General features: G+C 61.7%; 3 protein-coding genes across 4 annotated transcripts in view; 2 read left to right on the top strand and 1 right to left on the bottom strand.

The window, feature by feature from the left end:
- The first annotated feature begins 3,237 nt into the window (after positions 1-3,237).
- On the top strand, positions 3,238-4,353 carry LOC138064784 (avidin-like). The gene is made up of 4 exons (XM_068928711.1): positions 3,238-3,309; positions 3,572-3,782; positions 3,865-4,000; positions 4,151-4,353. Exons 1-4 carry the CDS (start codon positions 3,238-3,240, stop codon positions 4,182-4,184), a joined length of 453 nt encoding a protein of 150 aa, XP_068784812.1. The 3' UTR covers positions 4,185-4,353.
- Positions 4,354-8,100: 3,747 nt separating this feature from the next.
- On the bottom strand, positions 8,101-16,043 carry LOC138064596 (cyclic AMP-responsive element-binding protein 3-like). 2 transcript variants are annotated; one of them, XM_068927942.1, is made up of 10 exons: positions 15,717-16,043; positions 12,927-13,064; positions 12,568-12,844; positions 12,229-12,341; positions 11,918-12,010; positions 11,052-11,158; positions 10,418-10,486; positions 10,186-10,270; positions 9,957-10,038; positions 8,101-9,543 (listed from the first exon to the last, which is right to left on the bottom strand). In XM_068927942.1, exons 1-10 carry the CDS (start codon positions 15,948-15,950, stop codon positions 9,170-9,172), a joined length of 1,572 nt encoding a protein of 523 aa, XP_068784043.1. In that variant the 5' UTR covers positions 15,951-16,043; the 3' UTR covers positions 8,101-9,169. The 2 variants fall into 2 exon arrangements, with proteins under 2 accessions (XP_068784043.1, XP_068784044.1); XM_068927943.1 differs by lacking the exon at positions 15,717-16,043 and adding an exon at positions 14,392-14,471.
- The window catches only part of LOC104147766 (talin-1), a 62,699-nt gene continuing 61,359 nt past the window's right edge, over positions 14,704-16,043 (top strand). Inside the window, exon 1 of the mRNA XM_068927939.1 lies at positions 14,704-14,803. The gene's annotated coding sequence lies outside the window, so the exon portion shown is untranslated. The remainder of the gene's footprint in view (positions 14,804-16,043) is intronic.

Genomic DNA, 16,043 nt, shown 5'->3' with positions numbered 1-16,043 from the left:
AGGCGCCCTCCGCCTGCAGCCCGGTGACTCCCGCCGTCCTCTCACCGCTTCGGCTTTGCCTCCCCGCGTCCCCCCGCCCGCGCCTGCCCCGCAACGCCCGGACCCCGTGTTTGGCCCCGGCAAGCTCTGCCCCAGCCACGTGCAGTCCCTCGGGACTGCAGCTCCGCTTGGGCTGCCTCGGCGCTCCCCGCAAGATGCGCGGCCACCTCCCGCCATCCCGTCGGCAGGTTCCCCTTCCCGCAGGCCCAGCGCGTTCCCCGCCGGTCCCTCCTCGTGCCCCTGGGGAGCAGCGGTCCCGCGCCGTGGGGACAGCCGGCCGCCTCTGTCCTCGCCGGGGACCCGGGGCCAGGGCTCTCGGCAGCGCTCGCCTCCCCCAGCCCCCTCGGGCTGTGCATGCCAGAATCAAGAGGAGCCTTCCCCAGCCAAAAAAATCATCTCAGCCATGGTTGCATTTTTTAAAAATTGCCCTCGCTCACCCTCTGATGCAGCTTCCCTCTCCGCAGCCGCCGGGTCCCCCGTGGAGGTGAGGGCTAGCGGGTGTTTCTGGCCACTGCCGCCCTTCTCCAGGGGCGTCCGGACCCCCCCCAGCCTGCTCTCCCCCCTCCAGCTCTCTGAGCCCTTTCCCCTCTTTACCCTAACTTCAGCTGCCACCCTGAGCGCCTGCTCCTCGGCTGCCTGTCGGTGGCAGAGACCCTTCCTGCATCCCTAATCGAGCTGCCGTCCTTGCAGTAAACGGGGCGAGCCCTTCATATCCCTCCCTGTCGGGCGTTTTTCCAGCCCCAGGACTATCTACGTGCCCTGCGCACGTATGTCAGGCTTGAGCACGAGAGCCCGGAGCTGCCCCGGCTCTCGCACGCGGAGCCGCGCGCGTGCGCTGCGTCCCATTGCCACCTCTCGGTGCCTTCGGGCACAGGCAGAGCCTCTCCTGCCCCCGCGCTGTTTTTTCAGCAAAATCACAAGCTCGGTGATCCCGCGTGGTCTTGGTGGTAAAGGCAACGGTGTCAATGGATGCAACACATCTGGAAAGTGCTGCACGACGTCCGGAATGAGGAAACGAGCCCCGGAAAGCCTGGGGAGCACACGCGAGCATCAGCTTGGGCATGGTCATGCTGGTGCAGCCAGCGAGCAGTCCCCGAGGCCCTGATTTACCAAGAAGTAGGGCAAATTGCTCCACACGGAGCTCCCTGCTGCTCTGATGCCTGAACCACCTCATTTCAAGCCAGCTAAGGTATAGCTCTGTGCTACGCTACCGCTCGCAAGAGAGAAAACCTCCCCTTTGACGGAGCGCACCGCTCGCTCGCCCTTCCAGGCTGTCTCCCGGTGTGTCGCAGCAGCGCCAGGATATCTATTTCGTTGCACCAAGGACAGCAGCCAAGCTCAGTTTTTCAAGCAAGGTTTTTGGCAGGTTTATCAGTGAATCCAAAGCCTCTTACAGAGGCATGACAAATATAACCCCGCCGGAGGGGATGACCGCGCACAAGCCGTACTCTCTGGCCAGCCTGGGTGAGAGCCCCCGAGGCCAGGGCCCAGAAACACGGCCTGACCCGACACCCGCCGCAGGGGGCCAACGCACGCGGATGCCAGGGCATTCACGGACAGGCCGGTATCCGGTACTGGCACCTCAGACGGAGCAACACGTCCCTGCCAAACAGCGCAGAAATGCGTGGCCCGGCGGCGTCCTGAAGAGACCGTGCGCAGCACACAGGGCGCCAGCAAAACGTCCCCCGCGCTGGTGCAGCAGGAGAGGGAGCGGGGGGTTTCTTGGGAGCCTGGTTCTAGGAAAAGCCCAGGATTTTGGCACTGCATAAAAGGTGACGAGAAGAAGCGACAGAGTTAGGAGAGAGATGGTTTCTGCTCAGTGCAGCCCGCGGCAGCCGTCCGGACCCGAGCACCAGGCGCTGCTCAGCGGCCAGGGCCTGGGATGTGCCGGGGCTCCTGGCTGGCTCTGGGCTGTGCCAGCAGCTCTGCCGGAGGCCTCCTTCCCCGGCCGGGCAGCGATCCCTCCTGTGCTTGAAGTGTGCGCTCGGCAGTTTCCAGCCCCCGGAGCCAGCCGGTGCTTTTCTGTTCCCAGGAAAGGTGCTGCCACCCCAGAGACGGTTCGAATCCCACCTTCATTTTCTCCGGTCCCCAGCCCTGTGAGGCGGCCCCCCCACTGCAGTGCCCCGAGATGCAGCTCGACTGCCCGGGGAAACGCACGCTCTGTTTTGCACATCCAAAGCCTGTCAGAGTGGCAGTGCAAACACACCGAAGGTTAGCGTGGACCCCAGAGGCCCCCGGCGCGGTTGTTTCCTCCCCTAACTCATACAAAAGCAAAAAAACGTTAGCGGAGCATATATCAAGCTGACGGTGGGGAAACGTGAGTCCGCTGAAGCAGAACAGCCCTCACCCCGCACGGCGATGCAAGGACGGCAGCTCGCCGCTGCCAGCACCCGCCGTATGCCGCTGCCTCTGGCGTGACAGCCCCGGCCACGCAGCCGGGCCGGCACAGCACAGAGCACGCAAGTGTATAAACCAGTAATGACTTTCAGCCCAAAATGTTAAGGAAATGAATTTCCAAGCAAAGAAGCTGATTTCCCACCCCACCCCCCCGCCAGGGTGCTGTTGGGGGGGATCCTTAAAGATAGGGAACCAACAGAGCAATAAGGAGCAGTTTCTAAAGGCGGCAGACTGCAGACCGCCTTGGCGCGGAGAAGCCGCTCGGGTCAGACCTGGGGGAACGAACGGGGCAACCCCAGCCCCAGAAACGTTGGCGTCCTTGCCCGCGGGGATTTCGCCCTCGGGATGAGGGTCACGCGTGCCAGGGCGTTAGGTGCTCTGGGATCCTTGGGGAGCGAGCGCGGCCGGGCAGGGCAGGGGGAGCAGGGGTTAAATCCCGCTACAAAGCCACACGCAGGCGAGCCGGCCCCGGCCCCATGCGTGGCGGTGGCTGGTGAACGTGCCCGGGAGCCGGGGCGAGGAGCAGGCCTGCTGGTGCTGGCAGCCGGCGGCTCTATCTATAGCCGCCCGCCGCCCCGCGGGCCGTCGGCGCTGCCCAGGTCACGCAGACCCGCTCGCCTCGCCTTTCCCCGGGCGCCCTGCCACCGCCAGCCGGCTCTCCGCCAGCCGCCGAGCCGCCGAGCCGCGGCGCCGGCTCCGGTTGCAGCCCGCGCCCGCCCGGCTATAAAGGGGGCCGGGGCGCGGGTGGCCGCAGGGAGCCGCGCCGGGGCGGGCGGGCGGGCGGGCGGCATCCCCGCGGCCATGGGGAGCGGCGCTCTCGCCCTGCTCCTGCTCCTGGCGCTGGTGCCGGGGGCCAGCCCGGCCGGCAGGAAGGTACGGGGCCGGGGCGGCGAGGGCGATGGGCGGAGAGGCTGGGAGGGAGGCGGCGCGCTTGCGGGGATGCTCCTCGCTACGGGCAGCGGGAACCTGCCTGCAGACCGCCGCCGCCAGCGCAGGCGAGCCGTAGCCCAGAGGCATCCCGCGGCGCTGGCTGGTATCGCTGCCCGTCGTTTGGCGCCCGGCCCGCGGCCCCGCGTCGCCCCGCGCCGCAGCAGCCCCGCCGGGCGCTGCCCCACCGCAGCCTTCGCCCTTGCAGTGCGTGCTCTCCGGCTCGTGGCGGAGCGACGGCGGCTGCCGGATGGTCGTGTCCGTCCTCGGGGAGGACGGCGGCTTCTCGGGCTCCTACCTGCCGGGGGCCGCCGCCAGCGACCCGCAGATCCTGGCCTCGCCGCTGCAGGGGTCCCAGCAGGACGTGGGGCTGACGGCGCAGCCCACCTTCACCTTCGCCGTGCGCTGGAGGCGCCGAGGTAGGCGGCGGGACGGGGCCGGGCGAGCCGGGAGCGGCGCCCGCGGGGCGGCCCGGCGCCCCGGCTCACGGCACCGCCGCAGACGCGCCGGGGGCGGCCAGGACGACGGCCTTCGTGGGTCAGTGCTACGTGGACGAGGCCGGCGAGGAGTCCCTGCACGCCCTGTGGCTGCTGCGGGAGGAGGCGCAGAGCCCCGCCGAGGACTGGAAAGCCACCAGGTGAGCGTCCCCGTCCCCTTCCCCCCCCCCCAAAAAAAAAAATGGGCTCCCCAAAGGGAGAGGGGGCAGCCGGGGACCGCGGTGCCGCCGGCCCCGGGGACCCGGGCGTCCCGGCCGGGTGACTCACGGTGCCTGGGGGCTCGCCCGCAGGATCGGCACCAGCGTTTTCACCCGGATAAAGTAGCAGCCGGGCGGACAACGCAGAAGGTGAGGCCGCGACCGCAGGGAGACGGCGGGTCCCTCGTGCCCGCGGGCCGCGTTTCTGCAGCTCCCCGCTCGGCGCTTCGGATTGCTTTTTCGGCAAGTTCAGCCCAACGTGAACGGAGAAAAATAAAGGGTGGGTTTTTTTTTTTTTTTTGCGTGTGTGTGCGTGGAAAAAGCAGGTCTTGGCTCTGTGTGCTGCCCGGGCTCAAACCCACGCAGGAGGCTCCGTCCAGGGCCCCGGGCGCGCCGAGCCGGCGCGGGGCACCTCAGCTGCGCAGGCAAAGCCGCCGCCGGTTCCTGCCGAGCCCAGCCGCTCGGGAGGCGCCGGAGGAGATTCGGGTGCGTGCGGGATACGAAGGGGCTGGGGAGCGGGAGCAGCCGGGGGGGGCCGCGCCGATGGCTCTCGCAGCCCCGGCCGGCTCCGCACTCCCGCCAGCCGGACGCGATCCCCGGGGTGCAGCTCCCGCCTGCGCCCGGCCGGCCCCGGGGGAACGGCTCCTTCTCCCCCAGCGCCGGCGTTTCCCCTGCGGGACAGCTCACCCACGGGCTGTATTCACGTCTCGGTTTTCAAACACGCTCTCACATTCCTGTTAGTTTTTCTGTTTCCAGCAATATCCAGCAGCTGGTGCTAGTGGCTAGAAATAACGACGTGGTGCCAAGGGAGGGCATAGGCTTCTTGCAGAGCAGGCTGGATTTCTTGCTCCTGCTGCTAGCTGAAACTCTCGCCTCTGGAGGAAACGCGCTTTCCGATTTCCAAGCCCTGCGCAAGGTGGTTAAGCCTTCGGCACGGCCCAGGCCCTCTTCGGCTCTCACAAACAAATCTCCTTTCGCACTTCCATAACTTTCCATAAGACAGCCGCTACCGTGAAAGGAAACCGGCACTGTCAACACAGAGGGAGTCATCAAACAGAAAAGGGGGGGGATTCTATTTTGCAGTGTGTGTACCAGACTCGCTGGGGCCTGAGCAGAACATTTTGTCCCGAAAGCCGCCTGTTTCTGCTCTGCCAGTACCTGTTTTGCAAGCAGGGATGAGGTATAGCCCCGCGTTGTTGTTGCACTTCTGACTGAAGGCAACATTAAATTATTGGCAGTGCCATTCTGCTAAGGGTTGGGTGAAAACTCACTGTGTCCGTGTAGGTACCTGCTGCCTTTTATCCAGGGTTCAGTGGGAAGCAGGCCAAGTTCTGGCCTAAAAGAGCTAAGACGGAGGTGAACCCAAGCCCAGGCCACGAGCCGGCCTCGTTCAGAGCGTGGGAGTTCGGGGGGAGCCCGGGCAAAGGCGCAGGGCAGGGCAGGGCTTTGCAGAAAGCGCATGCACATGCACAGGACGCAGGGTGCACGAGGCGCGCGCAGTGCACACACCGTGCGATGCGCACGCGCAGCACGACGCACCGGCAGGAGCAGGCAGCCGGAGGGGGACCCACAGCACAGCCGGGAGGAAGCTGGCAGGGTGCAACGCTTCCTGGAGGAACAGGCTTGCAGCGAAAACCTGCCTCCTGTGCTCTGCTCCCTGCAGCATACAAGGAAACAAGGTGGCATCGACAGTCTCCATCAGGGAGGAGGGTTAGCACACAAATACCAGGCTCCTCCTTCTCCTTTGATGAAAAATAGCAGCACCGGAGCAGCCTGAGACCAGCAGAGCAATCATCCCCAAAACTGTCCCTGCAGACACATCTCTGGGTGCAGTATCTGTGCTGGCTTTGGCCTCTGAGATACCCCAGCTTCTCAGTCCGCGGTCTGCCCCAGCCTCTCCGCACCGAAGGGTTGCGCTGGCCGGTGCAGCCGGTGCCTTGTGCCAGGAGCTTGTGTTCAGATGCTTTCGATGAGGTGCCCTGGGTGTTTTCCTGGCTCCCCGCCTGCTCTCCCAGAGCTATCTCTTCCTGACATTTGGCCGAGCAGTCAAGACCGCTGCGGAGCGCGGGGCTGCCCTCGTTGCTCCTGGCCACACACCAGCTCCGGTGCCCGTTCCCTGCACTGCTGGCAACACTGCAACGTTTTATTTTTGATGACTCATATGGGTATCGATCAGCACTGAGCCAAGGCTCGACAGCGTGAGCGCAGTGGCCGTCCAAATCTCCCGCAGGGCTGAGAAACTTCCTGGGGATCCAGCGATATATCTGATCGGAGGGCTGCACCTGGAACTGCCTGCACCGAGGGCAGCAGCCTCCAGGTCTCTGCCAGTCCTGCCTTTGTGGAGAAAAGCAGGCTGCAAGGAGACACCAGCAGGGCCTGTGATTGCTTGCCCGAGTCAGGAAAGCAAAACAGCTTCCACCAGCTCTTGGGGCCACAGATCTGAATGGGCAACCCACAAGGGGGTGGTGGCTCTGGATAGGGAAGGTACGAGGCAAGGCTCAGCTCCAGCCGTCCGTGAGGCTTAGGCAGTGCACAGAGGAAAATACAAGGTGTCCTCAGAAAGCTCTTGAAGACCTGTTGTCCCAGGCCTCTGGAACTGCTCTGGAGAGCCAGCGATACCAGCAACACGCAGCTGGACCAGGACAGATGTGGAAATAGGCCAGGTGAACACAGTCGCTCCCCATCGCTGCCTGACCACCCTGCCCGGGGTCTTTTGGGGCAGGCACAGACAGGCTCTTCCAGCCACCCTGGCTCCCAGCGGCTACTCCTGCACCCTGTGCTGAGCAGCCATGCTTGCCTGCTCCAGGAAGCACCTGGGCAGAGGTGGAGGGTACATTTCCACGGGAGAGAACATGGCAGCACTCTCAAGCTGCAGCGGGACAGCAGGCTGTGGGGACAAGCCACCTGGCTCTAGGGGTGGCAGCACAGGCCCGGACAAAAACGATGTCCCACAGCTCTCAACCCCAACCAGAACAAGCAGGTGAGGCTGAGCTATGCTCACTGGAACTCAGTGATTTACTGCTGCTGGCCAGCAGAGGAAAAGAGGTCACTTCAGCCTGGAGCTGGTAGGAAACAGGCCCATTTGCACGTCTCCAGAGCAGCTTTGTGTGAAATTGGGCACGCAGACCCACACTTCTCTGACCTGGAGGCACTGACGGACAAAGTAGGTTGAGCCTAGCCTCCCTGGGAGGGGAGGGCATTCGGCCCAGAGTGGAGGCAAACTAAGATAAGTAGCAGTCAGCACAAGCAGAGAGCTCACTCCGAAGACTCTAGAGACGGTGCCACTTCAAAGGGCTCAGCCACGGGCTTCAGCAATAGCAAAAACCACAAGGGCTCACAGCTTCCCAGCTCCCCAGACACCAGCCCCGACCCAGCCTGATTTAGCAACCACCCATTTGTCCAGCAGGCAGGGCCCACCCCCTCAGCCATGGGGACAGGTCTGGTTGCACCACTCTGTCTTTGCTCTGCTTCCTGCAATTGTACAGTTCCTCGGTTACAAAACCAGAGGTGGGGGCAGACACCGGCTCCTCTCATTTCCTACAAGGGAAGCTGCTCAGTTCCGCTGCGCTAACTGCTTTGCTGCACGTGGCACATCGCAGCAGGCGCATTGCCACAGCTCCCCCTGACTTCCATGCTTGGGCTCTGGGTGCTCAGAGTGTGAATTCATCTCCAGAAGCGTTCCAGGAGTATTTGTACAGCTCTGAAAGAGGCCGAAAGAGCAGCACCACACTGGAATTTTGCATGGTGTCTCAATAAGCCCTCCACACAGCCCCAGGGTACACCAAAGGGAACACAAGGCAGTTCCTGCTCCCAGGGGCTCTCCCTGAGGTCACCAAGAAGGAGTAGATGTCAGTCCTCCTGCAGCCCAGGTCACTGCTCCATTTGTCAGGCCATAAGGGGAGGGTGACTACTCCCCAAGCCCGTTAGGCTTGGCATTCTTGCACTCGGAGAGACGTTCACAGTGCTCCCAGCCTTTTGCACAGCCCCTAACCTCCACTGGCCAGCCCAGGTCCAGACTGACAAGACCACAGAGGGCACAGTCGTGCAGAAGACATGCTTTATTTACACATAATTAATATGGAAATGTCTTCACTAGCTTAGAGCTGATGTAGGACAAGGAAGGACGCTCCACAGGTACTGCTACGCTGCACTCCAGGAAAGACCAGTCCCCAGCTCCAAGTGCTTCCGCTCAGCCTTGCAGAGAGCACCCACAGCAAGCTGACTGGCCAGCACTGTAGGGCTCAGGCACATGTGGACACAGCTTTGAAACCGGCCTGCATACAGAAAGCTTTCAGAAAAGCAAGCAGCTTTGCTGCTCTGTACTATGCCTGCTTTGGTAGCGTGGTACAAGGCATGCCCCTACTTCTCCCTGAGACACGAAGTCCTGTCCCCAGATTTGTGGGAGATGAAAGGCTTGCCCCAAGAAAGCTTGATGGGAAACAGCATGCACAGCTGGGAAGGACTCCACACCACCCTCTCTAGTCAGGCCGAGAGCTGTGCCCACAGCCCAACAGCTAGCACAAACAGGGGGAAATGCAGGGCCTATTGCAATGGCAGGACCACTCCCTTTAAGGGCACTGAAGGTCAGCATCCAGCTCATCATCTCACACCCAGAAATCAGACAACGCTGTAGGGTTAAAAGGATGCTTGTGGCTGTCACACACAGTAAGTACAGGACCCAGCCTGTTCAACTTCATCCGGGCAGGGCAGAAGTGGGACAGGGCATCTGTCACCACCTGCCTCCAAGCAGAGCAGGTATCAGGCCCCTCAGGCACGCCTGAGCGCCTTCACCCTCCACCCCTCAGCCTTTCCCTTTGTGAGCCACAGCACTCAGTGAGGGCTACAGACCATGTCAACAGCCATAGCAGGAAACAAAACTCCCAGTTTCCTACCCCATCTCTGATAGGGTCCTGTTATGGATATATGGGGCAGAGTGTACGAACAGGTCATCGTTCCTAAAATGATTCCTCCCCAGTGAACCCTCTGAGCCGCCAACTATCAGGAGAGTATTTAAAAGCATTTGCTTTGATAGATTATCTGTTAACACAGTTCTGCTTGTCCCTTCTCGACAGGGCGCACAGCATCACCCTGAAAGGCAAGACGAGATGGCGGTCACATCTCATCCACACGGTGCTGCTGGATGACAACACTGGCAGTGCGTTCCACCCACTCCTGCCTCTTGGCTTCCCAAGCTGCTGGTACCACTGAGCGCAAAGCGTCGCTCCCAGAGCGCTGCTCCTGGGGCTGCAGAGGACCCAACTCAGAGCTGGCTGCTGCTGGAGGGTCAGAGGATGAGTTGCTGTTGAAAGTGGATCTGGGCTCAGGCTTGGACGGAGTCTGCCCCTCTTCCCGTGACTGATTGAGGCTGCCCAACAGTGAGGTGTCTTCAGGCTCTGGACTAAGCTTCTCCAGCACAGCTTCCTCCTGCACGTCAGACGCTGCCTGCCAAACCTGGTTCGGGAACTCGCGGATCTGCCGTGACAGCACTGCAAGAGAGGTAAGAGCCAGCCTTGTCACTCCCATCTGGAGAGCAGGACACATCAAACTCTTGCACTCCCGCAGAGCTCATGGGAGGACAAAAGACATTCAACTAAGGCTACCTCCTCCCAGGGGAGGCAGGGAAACAATGCTGCACAGCCACAAGGCACAAGCACAGCTTGTGCTCCAAGAGGGAGAGGATCTGTGTAGTTCTGGTATCGCCCTTGGCCCAGGGCCCCACGCAACCCTCAGCAACGGGGCTGAGGAAGAGTCCAGAGCTGGGGCAGAACAGTAAAGCCAAACCGAAAGCTCCCCCCAGGCAAGGGGCTGTTGAGTGGGAAATGGCCAAGAGTTCAGGCCATCTCTGAGGCCTGAGGGCAACATTTCACCTGGAACCATGCCTCAGTCCGCAGGTACTCACCTCTGAGCTCTGGCTGCGGCCCTCTGCTCCCAAACGAATAGAGGCTGGGGGAGAGAATGAGGCAGAAGGACAGAACGAGGACCTGGAAAGGGAGAAAGAGGAGGCCATGAGCAAAGCCCTCCTAACCTTAGGGCATGCATAGGCATCACTGGCTGCAATTAATACCACTCTCCAAACTTGGGGTGACAGGAGAGACCCCTTCAGAGAAACTGGGGCTGAAGCCACTCACCATAATGCAGGTGCTTGCTGTGGTAGTTTTGGTTGTGGACTGCCTCACCAGGGTCTGCAATTTCCGCAGCTGCTCAAGCAACGACCTGCACGGGAGCAGGCAACGCAGGTTAATGCGGCGGCTGAAGCAAGAACCTCCCTCCCCCTTTGCAGCCAGGGACAGATGACAGTCCCGAGGGGGGGAACAGCCTCCCACACCACATCCCCTGCCACATCCCACAATGAGAACTCACATGTTCTGCTTCTGCAGCAGCTGCACCTTCTTCTGGAGCTCGTGGTTCTGAGCTGTGCAGGCTGCCACCCTTTCCGGGACGGACAAACAGCACAGAGGAGAGAAACAGAGAGGTTTTAGTTTGTTAGGCAACAGCAGGGACTTCACTGGAGTTCCTCCTCAGAAAATCAGCCACCAACTCTGTGGGTGACCAGGGCAGATGCAAGCACCCCTGGGGCCTATCTGGCCCAGGTGGTGCAAAGCCCAGATAACGACATCTCACACAAGGTTTGGAGAGGGGTGAGCCCTGACCAGTCCCTCAGAGAAGCATGACACTACTCTATAACGATGCTTGCTCCTAACAGCACAACCAGTCAGCCGGGCAGACCAGTGATGTCAGGTCGTATTTAAACTAGCCGGAGCTGGAGGACAGGTGGGCCCTGGCAGACCAGCACTCTGCTCAAACTGAACAAACCCTGGGCCAACTCCAAGGACAAGAGAGAACAGCAAGCTTTTAAGCCCCCTGAGACTATAAAACAAACTATAAAAAAATTAAGAAAAACTATAAAAAAAGACAACTATAGGGTCGGCCTCACTTTCTGCCAAGGGTTTTCTGACCCCAGCAGCAGCACAGTACTGTTGTCGTGTGTGGGTACCTGTTTTCCAGGCCATCTACATAGATCTTCTTCCTGCGGCGACTATCCTGGGCTGACTGCTTGTTCCGGATCTTCCGTCGCACTTTCTTCAGAAGCCGCTCTTCAACCTGCAAGAGCCATTTCTCATTAGCAGCCACCCCAGGGTGCTGGCAGTTCAGCCCTGACAGAACCTGTGGATGTCTCAGTGCTCAGCCCTGTCGAGAAAGGCAACAACCCAGTTGCATTTGTCCTCTGTCTTCCCCAAACCACGGAACGAACTGGACTAGCTGGAAGGCAGACTCTGGCCTACTGATACAACCAGCAGCTTCCCGGTGTACCAAGAGTGAGGCACACACAAGTGAGATGAAAAGCACACACCTCACAAGCCATTAGACAAGCAGGAGGAGAAAGGCTGAAGGCACTTGGAGTGCAATTGTCTCCTGCAGGCAGTCACAAATGGGGAGACTGAAAGCAGCCAGGTTTCTTCCTGCTCTTCATAGCCCTGGGCAGCCCAGGGCTACAGCCAGAGGGCATTTCACGCTGCTGGAGATGTCCTGAGTAGCAACAGTAGAACAGATCTTCCACACCATTCCAGTCTCTGCACAGCAGAGAGGAAGCCCCCACCACAAGAAACTGCATCGCTTCCCAACAGCTAATGAGATGACTGCTCTGCACCTACTGGACTAATAAACCAGAGGATGGTGTGCATACGAACCCCCCTGGCCCTTGAAGGGATCCACCTTCCTTGGTCCTGCCAGAAGAGGCCCTGAACTCAGCAACAAGGGGCTAATACTCTGGCAAGGCACTGTCCTGCATTTTAAACCCCTACTCTGGTTAAAGTGTTCAAGTACTCTGTTTGGGAGTTACTGCCTGTAGCAAGGACTCACTTTGGTCAGTGGCAGACAGGTTGGTAATGAAACACCTTCTTTTTCCAGGAGCTGCCTCTCCTCCTCCGTCAGGACCAACTCTGGGAAGTCGAACTAGAAAACGGCCAAAACATGCCTACTGAGAATCCAAAGTAAAGGAAATATAGCCCGGGGCAGAGAAAGCATACAGAACCAGGGTCAGCTCTCCTAAAGCAGGATCACACTTTCCACCGAGATACCCCTCACAGTAACCAAGCCAGGAGAGAAGGGGAGAATGTGAGCAAAGGCTGGGGCCCACCAGCACACACTTCTAGGCCTTAGGGAGCCAGTACCTGCATGGTGGCTCCAGGCACAAACTGGGGTCCAGCATCCACAGCGACAGCAACAGGAAAACTGCAGTTCTGTTCCACTACCTCATTTGGGCTTTCTAAGCCTGTCCACGTCTCTAGGGAAAGAGAAGATAGTCAAGCTCCGGGCCTCTGTGAGGCAGCACAGACACACCTGACCAGGCAACTTTGAGCAGCACGAGACCACAACTGTACAGCCGCAGAGCCGCCAAGCTTGGTTCTATCCAGTGCTGCCTGGCTCCCACACAAGAAAACCCTAGGCTGGACTGTTTTCCTGCTAGGCACAGCACTGCGCATAGCTAGAACAGAAAGACCCCCACTTACCAAGGTCAATGGAAACATCTCCTTCTGCCATCTCAGATCTCACACTTTCCAGCACAGGCCCATCGTGATGAAGGGAGTAACTGTGATCAAACTGCACAATGTCTGAGCTCCGAGGGCTGCTGGCAAAGTCACTGCCAGGGCTATGGGACAAATTTTGGTCCTCAGAAATGCTACTGTCACTGTCAGTAGGTGAGTAACCCTGCAGTGTGCCCGGTTCGTCTACAAAGGGGCTCAGCAGTGAGCTGATGAAGTCATCCATCTCCTTGTTGTTCAGAAGCTGCAGAGAAAAAGCTTCCACTAAGCAGGGAGCCAAACCTCCTGGACCACAACCCACCAGCAATTCCTCCAGAACAACTCACCTGAGCATCTGACAGGCCCCAGTCTTCCAGCAGGCTGCTCTCCTCCCCTGGGATTTCAGTGCAAGGAATATTGTCCTTCAGGAGAAAATCAAGCAGGTCCTCATCTGCCAGGGCAGCCAATTCCTCTGGGCACGACATCTGAACAAGACAATCAAAATGACCACAGGCCCCAGGGGAGACACCAACGCTCCTCTGGAACGTCACGCAGTCTCTGTGCTGAAGTACAAAGTCTCCCCACGCAATGGGAACAGCGGTCAGCACCCTGCAGAGATGACATCACGCAAGACGCCAGTTCATGACTGCTGTCTCAACAAGACTATTACCATCACTTGTGGCCACCCTCCATCACCTTCCCTGCCAACCTAGTGAGGCTCCACCCAGAGGAGAAAGCTGCTGGAAGATGAGGGAAAGTGGAAGGGTGCCAGACCTTCTCCTGCTGAGAGCATACAACGTAAACAGATTCCACCATTTCACTGAAGCCTGAAGGTGCTGTACCGCTGGCTTGCAACCGGCCAGGCCAGTGTTCCCACTGGCACTCTAAGCTTTCAAATCTAGCTGACAGGTGTTACAGCTCACAAAAAAAAAAAAAAAAAAAAAAAAGCCAGGGCAGACTCCAGACACATGGCTGCTGCACCAGCTGCCAGGAAGCAGGAAGCTGCTGTGCAGGGCAGCTGTGCCAAACTGCACTGCTTACTGAGTGAAACAAGCAGGAAACTGAGCAGCAAGAGGAAGGGGGAGCAGGGCAGAGTCCAAGCAACGCTGAGGCCCATTGTTTCCATGGACACAGGACGTTCCAGCTAGGAAGCACGCACTGAACACGCAGCTCCAGGCAGGCAGCAAGGGGAGGAAGAGAGCAAACGAGGCAGAAGAGAGGGTCACAGGAACATCTTCATACGTGGCAGACTCTGCCCTGCTTGCCTGCACACCTTGCCTGGGGAAGCCAAGAAACTTCACAGACCCAGCCTGTGAGGCTGGCCCACGAGCAAACAGGGCATGGCTATGCAAATGCACTTGAGGGACAGCTGCAGCCAGCAGCCACTGAACGCCTGCTGGGCCGCACAGCCCAAAGCTAGACCTTTGGGACGGCCCCCTCCCCTTTACCCCAACGCCTGGGCTTCAGGGAGGCCTCCGTGCCGGAGGAACGCCGCCCAGTGCGCGCCACAGGCAGCCGCACGGAGGCCGGGAGCCCCCCGCGGCCAGCAGCGCCCGGCCCTCTTGCTGCCGCCCAAGGCCCCCGCAGCGCCCTGCGCAGGCGGGCTGGGCCCGGCGCCCCGGCTCGCTCTGACAGGATTTGGGGGCGGTGGGGGGGGGGTTAAGGCCCGGATGCCTGGGGCCCCAGCTCGCTCTGACAGGATGGGGGGGGACGGACACCCGATTCCCCCCCCCTCAGGTCCGAGAGGGAGGGGAGGGGCCGGGGTGGTGGCGGCGGCCCCGGACGCCTGGGCCCCCCCCCCCAGCCCCTTACCTCGGGGCGCGACGCCGTCCGGCAGCGCCGCTTCCAACGCACCAGGAGTGACGTCAGCGCCCTCCCAGCCAGCCGCGCGCGGGGCGGGGCGGGGCGGAGAGGAGTGGGGCGGGGCGGGGCCGCCCCGCCCGCTGGGGAGGTGGCGAAGGAGCGGGCTCCCATTGGCCGCCGCCGGCGCGCGCGCGCGCGGCGGGGGAAGGTGGGTGGAAGGTGGGTGGAAGGTGGGTGGAAGGGGGAGAGCCCGGAGGCGGGGGAGGGGGGCGCGCGCGCGCGCGACGGCGGCGCGAGCGGGGGGGGGGGGCACTGGCGGGGCGCGCATGCGCCGGCGGGGCGGGGCGGGAAGCGGGCGGTGCCGCCCGCCGCCGCCGCAGAGGCTCGGCGGTCCCGGCGCGCAGCTCCTGCCCGCGCACAGGTACGGGGCGGGGAAGGGGGGGGGGCGCCCGCCCCGCCAGGCTGGGGGGGGGGCGGCGGGGCCCGCTTACCGGGGGCAGAGCCGCTGTTACCGGGGACACCCCCTGGGTTACCGAGGGGGCTCCCCAGCAGGCCCTGCTTACCGCTGGGGGAGCCCAGGGCAGGGCCTCGTTACCGGGGGCCGCCACAGAGCGGGAGGGGGAGCCCCGTGCCTACAGGCCCCGCAGCCGGGCACCCCGCAGAGCCGCCCGGGTCTCGGTGCGGGCCGGGGCGCCGCCGGGGTTGCGGGTGTCCCCGAGACGCGATGCCCGAGGCCGCCGGCCGGGTCGCCGCCTGTGGTGGCCCCGCTGCGGCGGGGAGAGCTGGGGGCCGGCCGGCGGCTGAAGCGGGCCCGTCTGCCCGGCGGAGCCGCCCGGGGCTGCCTCGGTCCGTCTGTAGGCGGCGGGGCTGAAAGGCCTGGAGATGGTGCGAGGGAAGTCAGGGTGATGCGGGGGCTCCCCCGAGCGCTCCGGGGTCCGGCCGGCCCTCACGTTCGTGGCCTAATGCGCCTCAAAGCCCTTCTCGGGTGCGCTACAGCTCCAGGCGTTTAGCCGTGACCTTACGGCACACGCGAGGTCTGGAGCAGGACGGAGGGTCGGGCGCTGGCGGCCTTCTATGTCGGGAGCGCGAGGGCGGACGCCTGACTGCGTTGCTAAATAGCCGCTGCTATTCGGGAGCAGCTGCTACTAGGAGCAGCCTGGGCAGAGCGGCCGTTACCCGCCGCGCGCGCGCTCGGTCAAGCTGGTCCGCTGTCATCCTGAGCGGAGTCACCGCTGCGTGCTCTGGGGAGCCAGCAGCCCTTGGCGTGGCGGTGGTCGTCCCTCTCGGCTCTGCGGGCCTGGGGGCAGCGTAGGCATTGCAAACCCTGTACTTACAGGAGCACCGTGTGCCAATATCAGCGTTTTCAGCCTCGCGTTCGTTACGGGTGTAGGACTGCCTTCGTTGAGTCTCTGTGAATGGGAGATGAGGTGGGGCAAGAAATGCTTTTTTTGCCCTATCCCTGTCCAAAACAGCAGTAGCAGTATCTCGCCTGCGCCGCTTGCCCGCCGTCCCTGCTGTTGTGGGGGCCGCGGGGCGTCCACCTTAGCTGCTGGCTTCAGCCTTGTCATCTGACCTCAGCCGGGGCAAGTGGCGTGCACCGTTGTCTCTTAGTCACAGTTGCAGACTGGACTTATCTGGTTAATCTTGGCCATATCCTGTTA

The sequence above is a fragment of the Struthio camelus genome, chromosome Z (assembly GCF_040807025.1).
Source record: "Struthio camelus isolate bStrCam1 chromosome Z, bStrCam1.hap1, whole genome shotgun sequence".
Taxonomy (NCBI): Eukaryota; Metazoa; Chordata; class Aves; order Struthioniformes; family Struthionidae; genus Struthio; species Struthio camelus.
Note: the sequence above shows the minus strand (reverse complement) of the source record. Positions and strands in the feature narration are given on the sequence as shown.